We start from the raw sequence: 21,043 nt of genomic DNA, 5'->3' as shown, positions 1-21,043 counted from the left end.
ACATGGACTGGTGACTTATGCTAATATTGAGCAAAGGAACACTGCCAACACCAGTGGTCGAGTCAGACTTCGACACAGAGATAGCCAAATGGGTCCACTTCCGAAACAAAAAGTGGAGGAAAGAAGTATAAGGATAAAAAACGCCATGAGTCCACAAAAAACTAAAATAAACATTGAAAATATTTTTAGTGAGAAGCAGGACATAACACAGAATAACAAACAGAATTAAAGAATTAATCATAATCAATATCGATTTTTCCAGAATTCAAAATGGAAATGCAGCAGTACATCTGTACAGTATTGATAACAACTGCCTGATCCTGAGAAAGCTGAAATTTGCTTTCACAATGAGCCAGAGGGCAACTGTGACTCTTACCAGCCACTACTGGACGCAGGCTCAAGGCCATTCAACATCATCGGGACGAATAGGGACCATGGTTACACGGACGCTAATGAACCCAACGTTGGTGTTGATGGGTCAACAAGTAACGACGACAGCGAACCCAACGACGGAGAGGGAATCGATGGTGACGAAATCTTCATTGTGACATAACAATTCTTTAACATTTTAATTTTGAGAACATAAAGGGACTTCTTGTGCGGTGTTTGGGGGGGGGGGACGCTAATGAACCTAACAAATCAAAACAAACGTCTTTTAGTGACGATGGGACGACGAGCAACAACAACGCCATGACAGAGAGGGATTCGATGGTGAGGAAATCTTCAGTGTGATATAACAATTCTTTAAAGTTTTAATTTTGAGGACATGAAAGGACTTATTATGCGTTGTTTTTCTGTATTATATTTGTATTGAATTGTGTGCTGTGATTTGGTTTGCTGTGTATTCTCCATTTATTTGTGTACATATTTGACTTTCATGCAGGTTTAATTTTGTATATTCACATATTTATCCCATACTTATTCACTTCAATTCTATGGATTTAAAATATTTTAGGAAATATTTATTTTGGAAAGGGAGGAATGTAACACAACAGCCACCGCCAATGTTAATTCAACTTGATTAAGGTCATTCCTAGATTTAGCAACTAGGTGGTGATTATTGTCACAAAATGATGTTAAAGGTATCACATGATGTTGTTAAACTTAAGGGGGAACAAGGAAACACTTTTGAATGGTCAAAATAAATTAGGGCCAATGAGAACATCATAAAATCTCAGTTTGATCAGTAGTCTGCTTCTGGTTAGGATTCTGATAGTCTACCTGGTTAAGATTTGTGAGTCAGCTTTGCTCTCATATAATAGAACACAAATAATTGACAATTAAAAAAAATAATTGCTAAAAATAACCTATGTTTCATCAGACCTGATTTTTTTGACTTTGTAAATATAGATTGAACGGCATAGTGTATAGGATGTAAATGGGAGTAAGAGCGTTACACATATTACATCTTCCTGTATTATTTTGCAGTTTAATTGTTATTGTGGCCTTAAAGCATGAACTTTTAACTTTAAAAAGACAAGTAAACTATACCAATATAAATAACAGACCGGTCAAACACCTAGACAGGTACTACATAAAATAGCTACCATGTTTAAGTATATATAAAATTGATTTGATCATTACAGAACTCTTGGATAATCATACAAAGTACTAAGTTAAGCAAAATTAGTCCTCAAAGCTGCACTCCCACAGATAGACCGTTTTGACAACTACTTAGGCCTAAAAAAAAAAATTGTTTGGTTAGGGTTACATCCTTCTCAAAAATAGGTAGGGTAGGTAGGCTTTTTTTTTTTATTTTTTTTTTTTTTATTAGGCTTTATATAAGAATATCATTTTCATCATTGGAGAATGGTGTTAAAGCTATCTTCTGTATAAGCATTTAAGGTTTAAACTACATATTGAAAAGCAATTAAAAAAAAAACGAAAAAAAAATATTTTTTTTTTTTTTTTTTTAGTTTTTCATTTTTTTTTCAAACTGACCATAAAAATGGTAGGGTTGGCGCCTATTCGGAAGGTAGGGTCGGGTAACCCGAACCAAATGTTGTTTTTTAGGCCTTAGGATTGTGCCAATTTATGGATAAATGTCTTGAAACCAGTGAAAAAAGACTGATGGCGCAAGATCATGTCACAGTTTTTCACATATCGGTTCGATATTTGATGTTTTATGGCTAAAAAATTACTAACACTTTAAGACAAATGAAATGTTTGGCATTTTCTCAAACATTATTGTCACTTTTACAAAGACTGGGATGTGTTCTAATGTATTCTTATAGGACTGAGTTGAGGGCATTGAACTCAAAATCGACTGATTTTAAGACAAAAACATGTCAAAATTGTCAATCTGAAAGTGCAGCCTTAATGAGCAAGAACTTTAATTTGAAAATTTCTGTAATAGAAATAACATGGTTGCCCTGCTTGATTATGCATGATCTCAAGGTCATGGATACTTTCAATGTTAGGGCTATTCCATTTAAACATATAATCCCCTGGGGGGGAAGGCACTTTTAAATTATGCCACCACCCTACAGAAGCAAATTTACCCTTGTGGGGTCCAAATTTACAAATAAAGACACTAACTGGGGGTGATATGTTTTACTGGAATAGCCCTTATTAACATATATTCATTCCAAACATATTTTTGATAAACACAATACAAATAACTTACATTTTCACTATTTTTTCTTGGTGTAAGGCCCATACATGTCATATGTAAATACAAACATACCACAGTGCACTGGCATACCCTAGCATTGCCATTTACAACACCTGTACAGGAGGGAGAGAGACGTCTACCTGTCTACACCGTGTCAGCCTTCTCATCCAGACTCTGCATAACACACAAAAGGTGCTCATTCACGATACTACTCAGCTCTTTCGTGATCGTCATCAGCACAATAAAGTTCTGCTTCTCGGCCACAACTCCAGAAGGTGAGGCCATTACATCCGACACAGTTTTGTGCACCTGCGAGATTTTCTGAAACAACGAGGTGTCTAAGGGCATGGAAACTAGTTTGCACCATTCGGTGAAGTTTGTGAGCCAATCATAGTACTCCTGATTAGCAAAGTCGGGATTGTTGATGAACTCAAGGCCTGGCCCCTCTGTGAGGTCAGCTTGATTGTTACTTTTAACATCACCTGCTTCTTCAGGCTGGCTCGATGTATCATCGACACACATCTCAGGGTGAGAATCTGCGTTGATAAAGCTATTTTCTAGTTCGGTCATAGCCACTGAATGCACAGTGTTGTCTTTGTAACTATCCACTAAACCTTGTACATTATCTGATTGTTTGGTTGTGTCTTCAGCTGTCACAACAGTGTCACACTCCATACGTTCCTCGTGGTTAATCATATTGCCGTCATTTTCCACAACTGGATGGGTTACCTCTTCATCTGTCTCAGGAACTGGCTCCATTGCTATCGCTCTAGAAGCTTCAGCTGTCTCATTGACCTGTAACATTTGAAATCTCTTTCAAAACACGATCAAGAAAGCTAGATTATATTCAGTATTTTTAATTAGAATCAAAAATGTACAAATTTAAAATGCTGCCACTGTTATAAACAGGAGTGCCATGCAGCGGACATCAAAAGACGTCTGTTGTTTTTTCAGTCAAACAAGGGGGATAGCTCAACAATGAGTAAAGCCAGATTTAAACACCTTCATTTGCATCTGCATATTCTCTCTAAAAAAAGTTCCATATGTACTTTTTGAACAGTCTTTTGGGTATGGCCAAGGTTAAAGGTTTACATTCCAACGACAATGAAGCCAACGACAATGATGCTATCAAAGACATCAAGGACATCCCAATACCACCACTATTTTCTTACTCCACCCAAACAAAAAGAATGTACAAGAAGTTACGTACTGGTATTGCCGTGGGGTCGTATTCAAGTTCAAGATTTTCGGTTCCCACTGGCGTGCCATCCTCCATGAAGGGAACCAGCAACTGTCGTTCCCCACCAGCCTCATCAGTCTCGTAGATCACATGATAGTTCATGTTCTGAAATATAAACATGTGTTGAACATATTTTTGTGACGTGATACTTCATGTGTTTAAAGCGTTGTTGTGACATGGAACTTCATGTTCTGAAATAAACACATGTGTTAAATGTGTTCTTGAGGCTTGGAACTTCCATCTTCTGAAATATACACATACATTTCTTAAATGTATTCTTGTGACTTGGAGCATTATGGTCTTAAATATACATATACATGTGTTAAATGTGTTCTTGTGACTTGGAACTTTATGTTCTGAAATATACACATACATGTGTTAAATGTATTCTTGTGACTTGGAACTCCATATTTTTCGAGATATACACATGTGTTAAACATGTTCTCAAGACTTGAAACTTCATGTTCTGAAATATACACACGTGTTTAATGTGTTCTTGTGACTTGGAACTTCATGTTCTGAAATATACACACGTGTTTAATGTGTTCTTGTGACTTGGAACTTCATGTTCTGAAATATACACACGTGTTTAATGTGTTCTTGTGACTTGGAACTTCATGTTCTGAAATATACACACGTGTTTAATGTGTTCTTGTGACTTGGAACTTCATGTTCTGAAATATACACACGTGTTTAATGTGTTCTTGTGACTTGGAACTTCATGTTCTGAAATATACACACGTGTTTAATGTGTTCTTGTGACTTGGAACTTCATGTTCTGAACTATACACACGTGTTTAATGTGTTCCTGTGACTTGGAACTTCCATGTTCTGAAGTATACACACGTGTTTAATGTGTTCCTGTGACTTAGAACTTCATGTTCTGAAATATACACACGTGTTTAATGTGTTCCTGTGACCTGGAACTTCATGTTCTGAAGTATACACACGTGTTTAATGTGTTCCTGTGACCTGGAACGTCATGTTCTAAAGTATACACACGTGTTTAATGTGGTCCTGTGACCTGGAACTTCATGTTCTGAAATATACACACGTGTTTAATGTGTTCCTGTGACTTGGAACTTTCATGTTCTGAAATATACACACGTGTTTAATTTGTTCTTGTGACTTGGAACTTCATGTTCTGAAATATACACACGTGTTTAATGTGTTCTTGTGACTTGGAACTTCATGTTCTGAAATATACACACATGTTTAATTTGTTCTTGTGACTTGGAACTTCATGTTCTGAAATATACACACGTGTTTAATGTGTTTTTGTGACCTGGAACTTCATGTTCTGAAGTATACGCTTACAACAAGTGTTTTATGTGTTCTTGTGACTTGGAACTTTATGTTTTGAAATATACACACATGTATTCAACTTTTTTACAGATAGCGCAGTAGATGGCACATGGAACACTCGCTTCTCACTCAGACATTGAGGGTCAGATTCCTATCCGAGGCTTATGCGAGTTTAGCCCCACAACACAAGACAAAACTCTTGCGCAACAACGTACCAGCAAGAGTGACTCAGCATAATTTAAACTAACTTTCTTTAGATCACTTTAAAACTATAGTTTAAAATAATAATATAGTTAAAATAATAAATATACACTTTCTTAAAAAAAATCTTATAAATTATCATCAGATGTCATGCAAATATGTATTTTATACTCAAACTAAATAATTAAAAATTCTATATGAAAGGTTTTTTTTACAAAGCATAACATGAATTACGAAGTATTACTACATCAATTTTTCTGGAAAATGGAACAACTGTCAATGTTAACATTTTTATTATAGAAACTAATGTAACTGACCCAGCAATTGAACTGACAACTTAGGCAAAGCTAACAATACTAGTAAGAAATATTTTTAACTTACAGGAACCAATGTTAGCTTGTTGGAATCACTATCAGTGTCATTCATTATTGCGATGTAGGTGGGTCCATTTTCACCAGCAGGTATCTCCACTCCCTGTAACTCAATGGGAACATCCCCCTCCAAGTTAGTGGAATCTTCCTCCTTTCCTAATTGGCTAATATCAGTCACCTGACCACTTGCTGATTGGTTACCTGGTTGAGTTATCTCAAAAATGTTATCTCCATCAACAAATGTCTGCGTATTGGAGCCCGTCTTGGTTTGAAGACTCTTTATCAATGACACAATCCTCTGTTGTTGGTCACCAGAGTAGATTTCCCGAGCAATATCTGACCCGTTTTCCAGCCTGAGCACGGTTTCCCCTGTCGTAGGGTTACGATCTACTTTAATGGGTACTCCCCCTCCTACAATGGCATGGTGCTTATTGTTTATGTGGGAGCGCAGCTGCCCCGTGCGCTTGAATGTGTCATTACATAGATTGCACGTGAACCTTTTGTTGTTCTCATGTTCCTTCTCATGACGATTTTTACTGGACACATCGCTAAATCTGGCTATACACTTGGAACATTGGTACGGCTTCTCACCTATAAAATGATAAGGTGTTGTTAATTTATCTTTTATCTTACTTAATGGAAATGTTCATGAATAACACTGCCAAAGTTGCTGTTTTTCAGGTCTCTGACTGAATTTCATAAGAAAGGTTTAATTTTGTGAGGTTTTAAATCATTTTAAGGACAGGCTTTTAAAAATTCTGAAGAATTTCAGTATCTTTCACATGTATGTAGGGCTGATGGAAAAATTTGACTGGCGCGCACATGCGGAAGCGGTATTAAAGTGCATTTTTGACGGTGTAAAAGCCCTTAAAAGATGCTCCACCAAATTGCGCGTAAGAAGATGTTTATTAACTTCAACATCATGAGGCGCACTATTTAAAGTTAAATAGTTCTCGATTGATGTCGCTGTTTTGAAGTTTTCATTTTATTTTGTATTAATAATTTCTTTGGTCATGTACATTTGGTCATGTACATTTATCATACGCTGCTCTTCAAAACCATTCTCAGTCTTCCCGAAATCTGCCAATCCGCCAGACATGTCCAGCAAATTTTGTACGGGTCCGGCAGATCTTCTGAAAATGGCGATCCGGATGACCGACATATTTTGAGACGACTAAATAGCAAAAAGGTATTTGAAAGCGAAATGTCTATAAAAAATTTCGCTGATTATTTGCCTTTGCCGCAGTTAGTCGATCCCATACTGATATTGTCATCACATAACATCGTCAAAAGTCGGCCATTTAGGAGTTCCAATATGCTATCATGATGTTGATTCCCGGGAATAAATGAGTAAATACAATTCATCAGTAAAGGCATTTTATTACAACAGTTTTGATTGGTTCTTGGTTTGCAACAAAGTACACTCAATTTACTTCGTCTGCAGTCAAAATGGCGGCGGTTGGTTGAATAACCGGACGACCGAAAAACCAGAAAAAAACCTTAATGGCAGCAGTGTTTAAATATTTTTTGCGAGACCAAGTGTGTTTATTTTTACTAAATGACATGTCAATGTAGTGTTTATATGTTGTTGTTTTTTGTGAACTAAATCAGTAAAGCATTAAAACAGTTGACATTCATTTTTTTTACTCTTTATGTATACTATGACATATTTGTTCGAACAGGCAAATATTTTTTCGGACAGGCAAAAACTTCTGAAGTGCCTGGTGGACAGGCAGAATTTTTTTAATTTCGGGAAAACTGCATTCTATTTCTAATTTAGGATCAAAACCCATGAAATTATTCGGAAATGGCGCGTATATATGCATGTGGGTCTTCTTACACAGCTTGGATAATTTCCATGCCTAGTATAAATTGCAGAAAAGTATATATAGGGTTTCTTCCTTCTAAAAAAGAGAGCCGTTCTGGAACATTTTTTTCTCACATAAACAAGGGTCATAACTCTACAATTATTAAAGCTTGGATTATGGACAATGCCATTAAATGTGTGTATTGTCTCAGGGAACATCTAAACCAAGTTGCATTTGAAAATCTACATAACATTTTTGAGTTATGACCAAGGTAAAAAAGTTTTTGAACAAAGCTCTGATGTTACCATTAACCAAGACACCAAGATAAAATCTTTATAACATTTATTTTTTTCTTCGAAAAACAGACAACTAAAAAATCATGTATTTGAAATATAATGTTGCTTTCCTGTTTCTAATCACTGGCAACATAATAGTTATATTTACAATCATAAAATAATCAATCAAAACTAAAGCATATATGATTTGTCTACAGATAAAAAAATATTAACCTGTATTAATGAGGTTTTCAATTATATTTATATAAGCTACATGTCCAGTTAAAAAAGCGCCATGATATCACTAATATTTTGTTCAGAAAGTCAAATGAGTTTTACTTTTATAATTCATTTAGCAATAGTTAGATGACATGAGATAACATTTTAATGATCAAGAATAGGTGGACTGAGCATGGTGAAATAGCCTTTCTTAATCATTAAAATATTACTTCAGGTCATCTTACTGTCTAGAATAATTTGGTTGACACTTAGTCAATGTAAACTGGTATCAGATAATAGACAGTGGGTGGACCTTTAAGCACTCGAGGAAAGTTGAAATTCTTAATGATTAGGCCTAAAAAAAAAATTGTTTGGTTAGGGTTACATCCTTTTCAAAAATAGGTAGGGTAGGTAGGCTTTTTTTTTTTTTTTTATTAGGCTTTATATAAGAATATCATTTTCATCATTGGAGAATGGTGTTAAAGCTATCTTCTGTATAAGCGTTTAAGGTTTAAACTAAATATTGAAAAGCAATTAAAAAAAAAACGGATTTTTTTTTTTTTTTTTTTTTTTTTTTTTAGTTTTTCATTTTTTTTTTTTCAAACTGACTATAAAAACGGTAGGGTCGGCGCCTATTCCGTAGGTAGGGTCGGGTAACCCGAACCAAATGTATTTATTTTTTAGGCCTTAGGCCTAATACTTCATTATTGTCTATCTGCAATTTCATTGGCTGAAAATGTAGGTTGTATTCTAAATTTAATGAATTTCTTTGAGGCATCTATCTAGGCTTTCTACCTTCCTGATAATTCTTTTTAATTGTAGACACAGTACCTGTGTGTGTAGTGCGGTGACGTTTGACATCTGACTGGTGAGCAAACATTTTCCCACATATTGGACACTTGAATGGCTTTTCACCTGTCACAAAATAACACAATAAAGATGTGACATGAGCAAAATGTTCATCTTCAAGCTTAGTTTGCTATTGACAAATGTGCTGAAATGGGACTGATTTTCAGCAAGGCCAAAAACAAAATTGCTTGTTTTCCTTTTTTTCTCATTGATATTTGCATTCCAAACATAAACATAGCATAAGCATAGTTAAGGATAAACAAGTTATTAAATAAGAACAAATTTACAATTAAGATATTGTCAAAAAACGATTGAACTATCAATCGGTTACTTAAGTGAAACAGATTATAGATAGTCCAACTAGAACCGATTCCCAACACTTACAGTTCTTGAAACATTGCCAACAGTAATGTTTTGCAAGATTGCAATATAAACCACTATCAGCAGTTTTTTTATCTATGGGGAATGGGACCTGGCCAACTCCAATTGAAAATTTGGCCAGAAAAGCTGACTTTAGAATCACTAATGTTTCAACAACATTTAGACAATCTTATTAGGTTATAGAATGACACCAGTTATTGGTTGGCTGGTAAGCTTCTCACCAAGGCGACCAGAGTTCGATTCACAGCCAATGCACAGGTGAGTTTGGTTCGTGGTCATCAAGACAGACGGTTGGAGTTATTTCCTGGTACTATGGTTTCCCCACACATCACAAGACCACCCTCTCACAGAACAATGTGCCAACGAGATTGACTTAGTATTAGTTATCATAACTTTCTTCACAATCATTAAAAGATATAATGTTTAAACTAAACAGACACCATGAAACCTTTGTGAAGTACCTGTATGAGTTCTCATATGTGATCGGAGGTAGGAGGGTTGGGCAAACTGGCGGTTACAGACGGTGCAGATGTACGGCATGGCAGATGTGTGGGTGGTCAGGTGACGGCGGAAACTCGACACATGTCGGAACCGGCGCTCACAGCTTGGGCACTGATGCATCTTCTCGTCAAAGTGGAGCGTCCGGTGCTCTGTCAAAGCAACACTGCTGGAGAAATACTGCTGGCATACATCACACTGGAACGGCTTGATACCTACACGTAAAGTGGGGGAATTATAACCTGTCAATTAGAACAGGGGCCATTATGACAAATTGTCTCAAGTCTAAGTTCAGACTCAAGTGGCATAACTGCCAATCTTTATCTAATAGTAACTTTCTTTCTAGTTTAGTTTTTATGATGAAATTTGCTGAATTAATTATACCATTCCAAATTGTACAATTATTCACATTTATATATGTAAAACAAATGAAAAAATATGATTCTTTCTTATTAAATAAAATTTTCTGACACTAGACTTTGACTTGAGATTGTTTGTAAACATGGCCTAGGGTCTTGTTAATACACAAATGTCGGCAAATGTTTAAAATCACACTAAACAATATATGGCAGTTACTTTGATATCGGCCATATGGTAAACTTTACAAATTGTCAGGAATATTTGAAATTCACTAGTCCTGCTTGCAGTGATAAAATACAGCACATGTACTTTACTCTTAATAAATTAATTTGTTTTCGAAATCAGCACAAACCTGCTATCCAAGCAAATACAATATATGATAAGGATCTTACAGTTTCCATTTTATGCAAAAGTTTATCAAAAGATATAAAGGCTATGATGAGTTTTATAACTTTTTCATACAATTTTTATTATATGGCAACAAATGTAAGTTTCTTTTTATCATGACACATACATCACCAAAAATAAAGACTTCATTTGTTGGATAGGTTAAATGCTTGACCCTTTAATAAATAGAGCTTTCGGTGTAAGATACAATCTTTTTCATAGAGGGAGTATCAAATATTTATTTCACAAGTGGCACAACCACGAGTGAAATATTTAATTTTCGTATTCATGAGGTGAAATGTATTGTGATCCTACACATATTGCTCATTTTAGAATGCCTAGAAATGGTATTGAAAGGCATTTTACTGTATTTAATCAGAAAAACTCGCCACACCATATGCAATCCCATTGTCATTTTTGAAATGACGATGATGATATTGTGTCCTTGACATGTGTTCGATTTTGATAGCAAAACAGGCTTCGCTTTTAAAACAGTGTAAAATATCAAATTGATATTTTCACTGTTTGAAACAGTGAAATATCATATTTTAATTCACTGAAAAATCTAAACTTTTGGAATGTAATAAACCATTGTTGCATAACACAGGCAATGTCTTGTGATAAATCTAACAAATTACCCTACAGGGTTTGTTGAGCAAAACTTTCATTTAAAGTTTATAAACAGACTTTTCACAAGCCATAAAAATTGGTACGCATTGAAAGTAGTTGCTTAAAATTTTAATGAGTGAGAAAAAAGTACCCTGGTGTGTAAGCAGGTGTCGTTTGAGTCCCTCGTTCGTACTGTACGTCTTTTCACAGCCCTCCTGGCTGCAGGAGAAAAGCTTCAAATCCAGATGCGTCTTCAAATGGATACGCAGATTACCTGAAGATCAATTACAGTTATTTGTTTTTTGATTAACTTATAATAGAAATAGATAATAGAAAAAGAAATACCTTCTAAAATGCTGAATTTAATCAACATAAAAAATTCATTCAACATCCATTTTACTTTAAATTTGATCATACTAATTTTTTCAAAAATATTGAAAATGACATGTATGATTTGAATCAGAGCACTCATTGAGGTTAAAAGTAATGACTTTCTTGTTAACTGACACAGACACTCATCATGATGACATAAAGTAAAACTCCTTGTGTTTTTACCTTTGACCTTAAAGACCTTGCCACAGTCTGGGCAGGGGAAGTCTGTCCCCCAATCCTGGCCTCGTGGTCGACCCCTTCCCCTCCTTATCATTGTGGCCTCAGCCATGTCTGCAGATATAAAGCATAGTTATGTAAAGTCTATGCACAGTTGTTGCATTATGGTCAACTTGTACTCCTTCTAATGAGCAGCATGGCATCAATCATTTTTGCAGATATACTTGAAAATAAACTATATAAAGTTTTATGTTTGAACAAAAAACATATTTATAAAGCAAATTCCACATAGACACTTGTATACAATAAAGCAAATACAATTTAATATTGTTCTGTTTTTTTCAAATATCAATTTACCTATAAGGGTTTGAGTGGACCAGTGTTATAGGTATCAGCCCCTTACAACAGAGGAAAAGTTCTCATGGCCATTCAAACAACAGTACTAGTACAGATTCAAGAGTGACTCATACTGGTTTGCAGCTGCCTTCACAATCAAGCTTAAATAGCAACAGTCGAAACAAGTTGGCTCAATATTGCTTGGTTCGATATCCTTGTTGGCTGGATTATGATGTGAAGGACCATTTTTAGTTTACTCTGTGTTAGCAATTCTGCTTGGCCTGATATTCGCGAGCCTGGAAGTATTTTGGCTAATCCCTGGGATATCGAGCCAACGGGTTTCGACCGTAAGTATAAACTTTAACTAATATACCTCTTATCTCCTCTTTCACATAAACAGATTGCTGCGCTGGTGTACTATCCTGGGATGACACCTCTTTATCTGGCTGCGAGGCAGTTTCCCCTTCAGGTTGTCCCTCCATCCCGTCATCTGTCACATTCTGCCCTCTTTCACCATCAAAACTATCATCTGTCTCCAATCTCATTCCATCAACAGACTTTGACTGGGGAATATTTTTTAGTTGAGCCTTCTCTCGTGCCAGTTTCAGAGCAAGCTGGTATTTTTCCTCTATGAGTGTATCGAGAGTGTGGCTCGTCTCGGAGTGGTCGTAGGAGTATTCCTCTGTGTCGGCAGTACTCTGGACCATTGTAGACTTTGATGCTATAACACAGATTAGAATACATTGTGAAAGATCATTTTTGCTCACCGACGTAGAATTTGATGCTATAACATAGATTAGAATACTTTTGTGAAAGATCATTTTTGCTCACCGCCTTTGATTTTGATGCTATGAAATTGATTGAAATTCTTTTTTGCAAGGTATTGTTTGCTAATCAACTTTAAAAATAGTCATTCAACTTAGACTATCAACCATTAACGACCATCCCTACATAATCAGCCACCAGGGCTGTCTCTTAGATCAAGGGGACCTGGGCCAGTGCTTTTTCTAGAAAGGGGAATTTTGCAACTTAGTTATCAATAAAATGAATTGCAACTTAAAGTGTGTGTCATATGGACAGTACCATTCACATAACATATACTGTAGCAGGCGAAATTGCATAAACAGTAAAACTGCAGTCGTTCGAACAGGCTGTCGTTCGAGAACCGGCGGTCCCTCGAGGTCGGAGCTTGGTCCCGAACATTTTCCCTTCTATTTTCATAAAAAATATACTGACGCTGCATCGAAACAGAAATACGTCAATGAGTCGAGCACAATATCCGGTCCCAAATGCACAAATCATGCTCAAATCCTTATGGATCCCTCGAGGTCATAATTTCATACTTTTTTTAAAAAATGAACAAACAATTGCAGGTGTTAAAATTTTCGCAAATTTGTAAAAATTTGGATGAGAGTTGAAAGGAAATTTCATAAAGAGTGAAAAACTGTTTATCACTGTTTAGGCATGACCGCTAATAGTTGATAAGGGCATTTGAGAAGATAATTATGAGTTTGAACAGTTTCACAAGACAGACAAGATGCGCCAATCATCAATCCTTGATTTTGCGAAACTTAAATCTGACCATAAAAGGCCATAATATGTACCGTCATATATAAATGTTGCTTGTTTAGAAAATGTGCTCTTTGTAAAAATAAACATAACTATTAATTCATTTATAATTGTTTTCTCATTTAGCATACGACAGCCTTTTTTTCTGCCAAAAAATTAAATCAAATTGGCTTGATAAGGAAAGAGTGCGCAAAATATGCATTGTTTTACAGGGAAATATAACGCATGCTTTTTTCGTACTATTAATTTTCTAAGAACTTGTTCAGTTAAACAAGCAAATATAAAATAATATATATATACATTTTATAATGTCAAGCCCTTGACAACACATCAGAGTGTTTCTAAAACAAAAGAGGACCTACTAGTTTTCTTCCCAGAGCCAGTCTTGAATGGGTCAGTTTGTTTTGTGGTCGGTGCCCTGCGCAATGATGGCCTTTTCACCCTGGCTGTGTACTCGTGGGGGTCAAAATCTGTGTCACTGGAATCAGGATCTGACGCATTCTTGTAATCCCTGAAGTCCAAAAGGAAAGTGTTCTCATATTCACAGGAATGATCGTTGATGCAAAAACCTGATACACTACTACACTATGGTTTGTTGTGTTTTGTGGGCAATTTGACTAGGGAAAATATTGTAATCATGAATTATTAATGACACAGTTTTATTGATCCTGCATGGTACCAATGCATTCCCATGGAAACATATTCTGTGAAAAGCCAGAATTGAGCATGGTCTGCCTTTTCAGTACAGTAATTTTTGACAGCAGACAATTTGGTGGCTACTGACACAAGACTAGGTTTTTAATATTAGAGAACATTAAATTTTAAATGAAACATGAAAATTCATTGGAAGAAGAAGAGTTGTCTCCCATGCCTCATGCATATTCATTAATTTTTTAGCCACATGGAAACAGTATAACAAGCAAAACACAAACAGCAAACCTGAATTTTGCCGGGATAAGTCTCTTCCTGGCAGGCAGACGGCCAGAACGTCTTTCAATCTCATAATCGTTGGCCTGTACGGACGAGTCCACAAGCACCTTGCCATCACTCCTGGCAACAGAGAAGCAAATATTTATTAGGTGCTGTACAAGTGAATGATCAACGCACAATAATGACGAAGCTAACAGCAATGCAGTTATTAATTTTTGAAAAAAAAATCAGAAAAAAACTTACTCCTATCAAATTTAACAAGAATTAATCTGAAGTAAACATGATTACTCTTTTATCAAATTTGATAAGAATTAAACCTGACTATTTGTGGTATATTCACATTTATTAAAAATTATGTTGAATTAATATCTCCATGATCCAATTATAATACCACCTACAACTGGTATGGCTATACCGGTAATACTCTTCCCCTGGAATGAGAGTTAGATGATGATGACCTCTAGCCACTGACCTTGAAATGTCTCCCGAGCCATCTTCTATATAGTATATGACATGCTGTGCTGATTCAGTTAGTTCTCCTTCGACCATACATGATTCCCCCGCACCTGATAGTGATGACAGCAGCTTCGACAGTGGCTCAGATTCGATCACCTGTCATTATGTTACATTTTGATAAACTTATGAATATGGAACACAATATTAAACTTGTCAATATCTTGCTTAAATACTTAAATCTATCACCTAAAATCGAATGGTACCGTACTACTGTTGTTAAAACAAAAGCAAATTCTTATTTTTCTACTTAGACAGTCTAGTCCACCTAAATGGCCGTCAACAAGTCTTATGATGATTTTATAACTATTGCAGACAGACATAAGAAATGTCAAAATAATGAAAAAGTGACTTAATATAAAAATGGCTATCATTATATACATGTCCGCAAGAAACCTTGTTGGAAAAAAGTTTGAAAGTTTGTTCGTTATTTTCAATAAAATCAAAAATATATTGGCCAATTATTCAATCTAAGATTATTGCCCCTCATTTTGACCTCGAAAAATCACTGTTGAATAAAATGAGCAATGTGACTGAGATTGCCAGCTTACCTGTGATGTGGGAGCCTGTATCTCTTGTAGTTCAGTAATGGTCCAATGTGACTGAGATTGCCAGCTTACCTGTGATGTGGGAGCCTGTATCTCTTGTAGTTCAGTGATGGCCCAAAGTGACCTAGATTGCCAGCTTACCTGTGATGTGGGAGCCTGTATCTCTTGTAGTTCAGTGATGGCCCAAAGTGACCTAGATTGCCAGCTTACCTGTGATGTGGGAGCCTGTATCTCTTGTAGTTCAGTGATGGCCCAAAGTGACCTAGATTGCCAGCTTACCTGTGATGTGGGAGCCTGTATCTCTTGTAGTTCAGTGATGGCCCAATGTGACTGAGATTGCCAGCTTACCTGTGATGTGGGAGCCTGTATCTCTTGTAGTTCAGTGATGGCCTGGGCCACAATATGGGCCTCCAGTTGCTCTTTGTTCACCGGTGCCCTTTCCACCTTCACCGGTTCATTTTCCTCCGTCACTTTCTCCCCACCTGATTGTAACAAAGAAACAGGGCACTATAGTCAACAGTCTTAAATAGGAGAAAAATTTTTTACTGTCATTGAATAAATGGGAAAATACCAGAAAACTAGACACTTAAGCCAGGCTGATCAGAGCAGGAAACCAGCTGATTTTTACCAAAAACCAATTAGTTTTGGATAGAAAACCAGGCTGAATGTTGGCATAACACATGAATAATGCAAATGAGCTGGTTTTAAAACCAGGCATGAATTTGATGAAATCAGGCGTAAAAATAAATCCAGGCATAAAAATCAAGTCTAAGCATAAAAATGAAACAAAGCGTAAAAACTGTACCCATGGATTGAATTATACCACAAACTATCAATATATAAGGTGTATGCTTAAAACAGCATTAAACAGAATGATGCAAAATGTTAAATAACAATGAATTCTATTGAATAAAAACTTGTGTACAAATATTTCACTGTTATGGACAGCATATTGCATTTCCTGTGCAGAATCATATATCTAATGTTCAGGCCTATGATATTTATAACTATCATGATTCTGGAAATAAAGACCTAAAATTATACACATACATACAAACCCTTATAATCACCAATGATAAAGAACAATGGCTCAGATGTAAAATTGTGAAAGTAGTATTAAGTGGAGTATATATATGAAGTCAAGAGCAATTTAAACTTCATGTAATAGAACTTGTGCATGTATTCATATAACTACAAACAATGCAATACAATCACGAGGCTAATCAAAGCATCCCCATGAGACATTGTGTGAATGGAGGTTCAAGAGCATTACACAGCATGTTTAAATCCTGCCAGATAAAGAATTGCAACTACATTATACTTAATGACTAACAGTATTGTATTTATATTCTTTTTACTGTGTCATATTATCAAAGATACATGTTTAAGCTGTTCTTACCTTTTAAATTATTAGGAAATGGTTTATCCCCCCAAAAATAAGAAAGTTAATGTATGAGAAATGAAACAATGGCGGTTTCTGAAGAATTTGCCTACACAGATGAATGTTAACCTGATGCTGATTGGCTAAGATAAAACTCTACATGAAGCTTTCTGTCTGACCTTTCAATGCATGGGCTGATAAGCCCAAGAGGGGAGAATTTGTTTAATGTGTAGCAGGAGAATTGTTTAATGTGTAGCAATAATCATCTTTTAAGCAGTATACTTGCTGTTCATTGCTATAAATATATGATTTTCTACTATTAATAGAACATAATAAATTTTATTTATGAATATTACAATAAAAAATACATGTAATAATTATGAATATAACAACATTGATCTTTAATGTATGGAGTCAGACTCATTAAAAAAAATCTCAATTTAAGTCAAATAAAAGAAAATAATTTAAAGTGCAGAATATTTTTAAGTTTAAATGAGTGTTTCACTACAAAAAATACGAACATTTCCTCTATACCATATATCATCCGAAGGAATTCACTTCTTTTAATCTACTACAAAGTTAACAATGTTAAAGCTGCACTTTCACAGATTGAGATTTTGACATTTTTGTGAATTTTTGTCTCTGAATCAGCTGATTTTAGTATCAATGCTTTCAATTACGACAAAAAAAAAAAGATAACTCACAATAGAACAAATCTCAATTGATATACAAACTGCGGAAAATTTCATTTTTCTTACAGCTTTGGTAGCCAATAAACATGAATTTTTGAAAGTGAAATAGGAAAAACTGCAATCTGATCATTTGTCAGCAGTCTTGTTTGACTGGTTTGCAGACATCTCACAAAAATTGGTTCATTCCAAGACAAAATAATAAAAATGTGTCAAAACCTCTGTGAGAAAGCAACTATAATGTCTAATAAAACTTCATTCACTAAACAACACTTAAAACAAACATGAGAACCGTTTTTTATCAGGAAACACTTATTTGCCAATATCCTGCAAAATGTCATAAAAACAACAGTTTACCAAAACTAATGTGATTATTATTGAAACAATAGCTTTTGAATAAAAGTTTGGGTTTTTAACCTGTCTGTCATATCTTAGATATATACACCGGTATGACACATTCATTCAACAGCTTGGTTGCAGAAGTTGGCATGTGAACATTTTCATGTGGTGACAAATGCCTTAATTATTATAGTTTATATGTCACAGAGATGTCCTAACAATCCTTCCCATGATCAATTCAGCAGTCTGTCACGACTTTTGAGAGAAGTAGACCTGTGCTCTAATGTGACAATTGAAGGATCCTGCTTTCACTACAACTGCAGATTTCGTCACAAATTTCTGCAAAACCATTTTCTGATGGGTTGACTGGGGAACAGTCTTCAAAATTAGACTGGATGAACAAGCCTCACCGAGTTCTTACACTTGTGCTTGGAAAAAAAATAAATAAACAAGCCCTGCTATATAAAATCTAGGATTTCAGCAAGCCCTGACAGCACTTTACCAGTGCAGGGCCTGTGCTAATGAATAAATTTTGATTACTGTGAGTATTGAATATCATACCCAAATGTGACTTAGTACAAGTTACAGTTCACTATCATTATTTATTAAACTGAGAAAATGTTGGCCTTTTTGGTAATTGAATAGGGGGAGCGAGGCCATAAGGGTGCAGCATAACAACGCACCCTGTCCCTGTGATGCAGAATATTAGAGGCAATTTATGATTCTGCTTAAACGCATTGGACAGAAAAGTCACCATACCCCAAAGCTTTATATTTGACGCGTTTGAAAACAGAGAGAAATTAAACAAATGCACCGAAAATGACCAAGAACCAACTATGAATGTGTACATCAGTGGTCGAAATTAGCACAAGCCCACATGCCCTGCACTGGTAAAATGTCTTCCGGGCTTGCACAAATTCTGAATTTTTATAGCAGGGCTTGTTTAAAAATTTGATGCCAAGCAATAGTATAAGAATTCGGGCTTGTTCATCCAAAAGTCTAATTTTGATGACCAGTACATTGTACAGTATTGACATTCACAGTTATATGAAACTGTACTCCCAGTAATAGTGATACAGACCCAAATAAAGGGGCTAACAGTAGCCACAAGAATTCGAGCTAAGGGAACTTTTTAGCATTTGGACATTCATCATGTTCCCCTAAATGCCACAAGTCAACTGACTGTTACACCAAAATAACTCTGAATTATTCTATAAATACATTACATATAAATGGTCTTTTAGCCAATACCTTTCACTAATTACAATTATTTATAGTTTTCCATGAAAAACTTATTTATATCAGCTTCTGTCAATAAACCATTCCCATTACCGAGCAGGTGAATATACGGGTACCCAGGACCTTTTATCAGAAAACCTGGAACTACTAAAAACGAAATGGGGTAGCATACATGCCATATTTCTGAGAGGCTTCCCATGGGATTTTGGACTGAATTCCAGGGGATTTTGATATAACACCAGGGGATTTTTACGCGACGAAAATTTGCGCAATATCTGCATTTATAATATAAGAATAAATACAGAAATACATTCAAATTACAATAATTTTTGTGTGTGCGCCTCTTACATCATTTTAATTCGCAATAATGAAAAAAAAATTGTCAATATCAAACTTATAGCTTGAAGCCCTGATTATAAATCTAGATATATATTATTATTCAAGAGTATCTGTTGAATGTTGACCCACTGTAGATGCATTTAATGCATTAAATGCTTGTTTAGTGCAAAATAACATTTCACTTACATGGTAAAATATGAATATAACTCTTTATGATCAATTTCAACCATAAAATACTTCACTTAAAACAATTTCAATATTTTTAAAACACCCCCGTTTTTTGCACATTCCCGTTTAGACGTTAGGGATTGGAAGAATCCCGTATAATACGTCTATTATTTTAGATTAGATGCCAATTAACAAAGAATGCTGATTAGTGGTCTTTTGTACCGTACCCTTAACTTAGCAACGATCTCGGCCGATGTGTGAAGTGATTTGACAAGTTGCTTATTGCACCATGTTTCTTAAAGTGACAGATTAATATGGTATTTTAGCATGGTTGATTTAATTTTGAGGTTTTTAAAATAAAATTTAAGGCCCATTTGATATAATTTTGGGATTTTTTTTAAAAAGATTTAAATAACAGTAGATTTTGACGGGAAAGCAGTAGGGCGTTTGAAGGGTCTCAAAAGTGGTATATTTTACCTACCACCGGTAGAGTTCACATGTATGCAATAACACAGTTGAATATGGACTTTTAATGCTCCCCCCACCCAACACAGGTCTGGGGAATAGCAAGGACTTTGACTTTTGATCCAGCCAACCCGGGTAAAATCTCTGTTTGGCAAGAATGAACTGATGGTAAAATCCCACCCAAATGCCCCCACAACCGAGGGACCCTAAGTAATGCTTATTCCCAGCATTATTTGGCGCGAGGAAAAAAACACCGCATTCACCAAGCACTGCGGAACCACCAGGAAGGTTAAAATATGGTCCATTTCCCTGGCATACCCTCGGATCTGGGGATAGGGTGTTAACAGTTGACTGGTGCATAAGAGTTACTAAAACAAAATTGTCAGACTCTGCAGCTGTTTATTTGGACTAACAGTGGGTTTTGCTTTTTCAACACCTTATCCTACCGATTTTACAGCTTTGAAAAGTCAATTACCTTTTCATTGTTTATCTAGCAAGATGCAGACCTACACTTTTTCAACTTGGTGTTTGTTATTTTACCGATTTCTTATTGTAAATGGATGTGGTGGGCCAGAAGCCACTTACATTCGGAATAATAAGAATAAGAATTCAATAGAAGTCGATTCATAACATTGCATAATATATTAATATATTTATTATAAAAAATATGGAAAACAAAAAAATAGGGGTTGGTTTGATTTGGAATAAATTTCGACCTTCTCCAATGCTACAAGCGGCTGCCATGTTTTTCAGATACCCGGATGTACGATCAGACAAAACGGTGAGTGCTGGTTCGGTCACGCTGGTACCAAACAACAATAAGAATGAAAAGCTCAAATCTATCATTTCGAATGTGGTTTG

At 35.6% G+C, this 21,043-nt stretch overlaps 1 protein-coding gene across 3 annotated transcripts; it reads right to left on the bottom strand.

Moving 5' to 3' along the window:
* Positions 1-1,673: 1,673 nt before the first annotated feature.
* LOC128212268 (zinc finger and BTB domain-containing protein 24-like) lies at positions 1,674-20,927 on the bottom strand. Of its 3 annotated transcripts, none has more exons than XM_052917636.1 (13): positions 20,899-20,927; positions 15,911-16,044; positions 14,974-15,113; positions 14,511-14,621; positions 13,934-14,082; positions 12,376-12,723; positions 11,673-11,780; positions 11,269-11,391; positions 9,725-9,976; positions 8,865-8,948; positions 5,742-6,322; positions 3,825-3,959; positions 1,674-3,409 (listed from the first exon to the last, which is right to left on the bottom strand). In XM_052917636.1, exons 1-13 carry the CDS (start codon positions 20,924-20,926, stop codon positions 2,759-2,761), a joined length of 2,844 nt encoding a protein of 947 aa, XP_052773596.1. In that variant the 5' UTR covers position 20,927; the 3' UTR covers positions 1,674-2,758. The 3 variants fall into 3 exon arrangements, with proteins under 3 accessions (XP_052773596.1, XP_052773597.1, XP_052773598.1); XM_052917637.1 differs by lacking the exon at positions 20,899-20,927 and adding an exon at positions 20,658-20,713; XM_052917638.1 differs by lacking the exon at positions 20,899-20,927 and adding an exon at positions 16,621-16,713.
* Positions 20,928-21,043: the final 116 nt, after the last annotated feature.

The sequence above is a fragment of the Mya arenaria genome, chromosome 12, assembly GCF_026914265.1.
Source record: "Mya arenaria isolate MELC-2E11 chromosome 12, ASM2691426v1".
Lineage (NCBI taxonomy): Eukaryota > Metazoa > Mollusca > Bivalvia > Myida > Myidae > Mya > Mya arenaria.
Note: the sequence above shows the minus strand (reverse complement) of the source record. Positions and strands in the feature narration are given on the sequence as shown.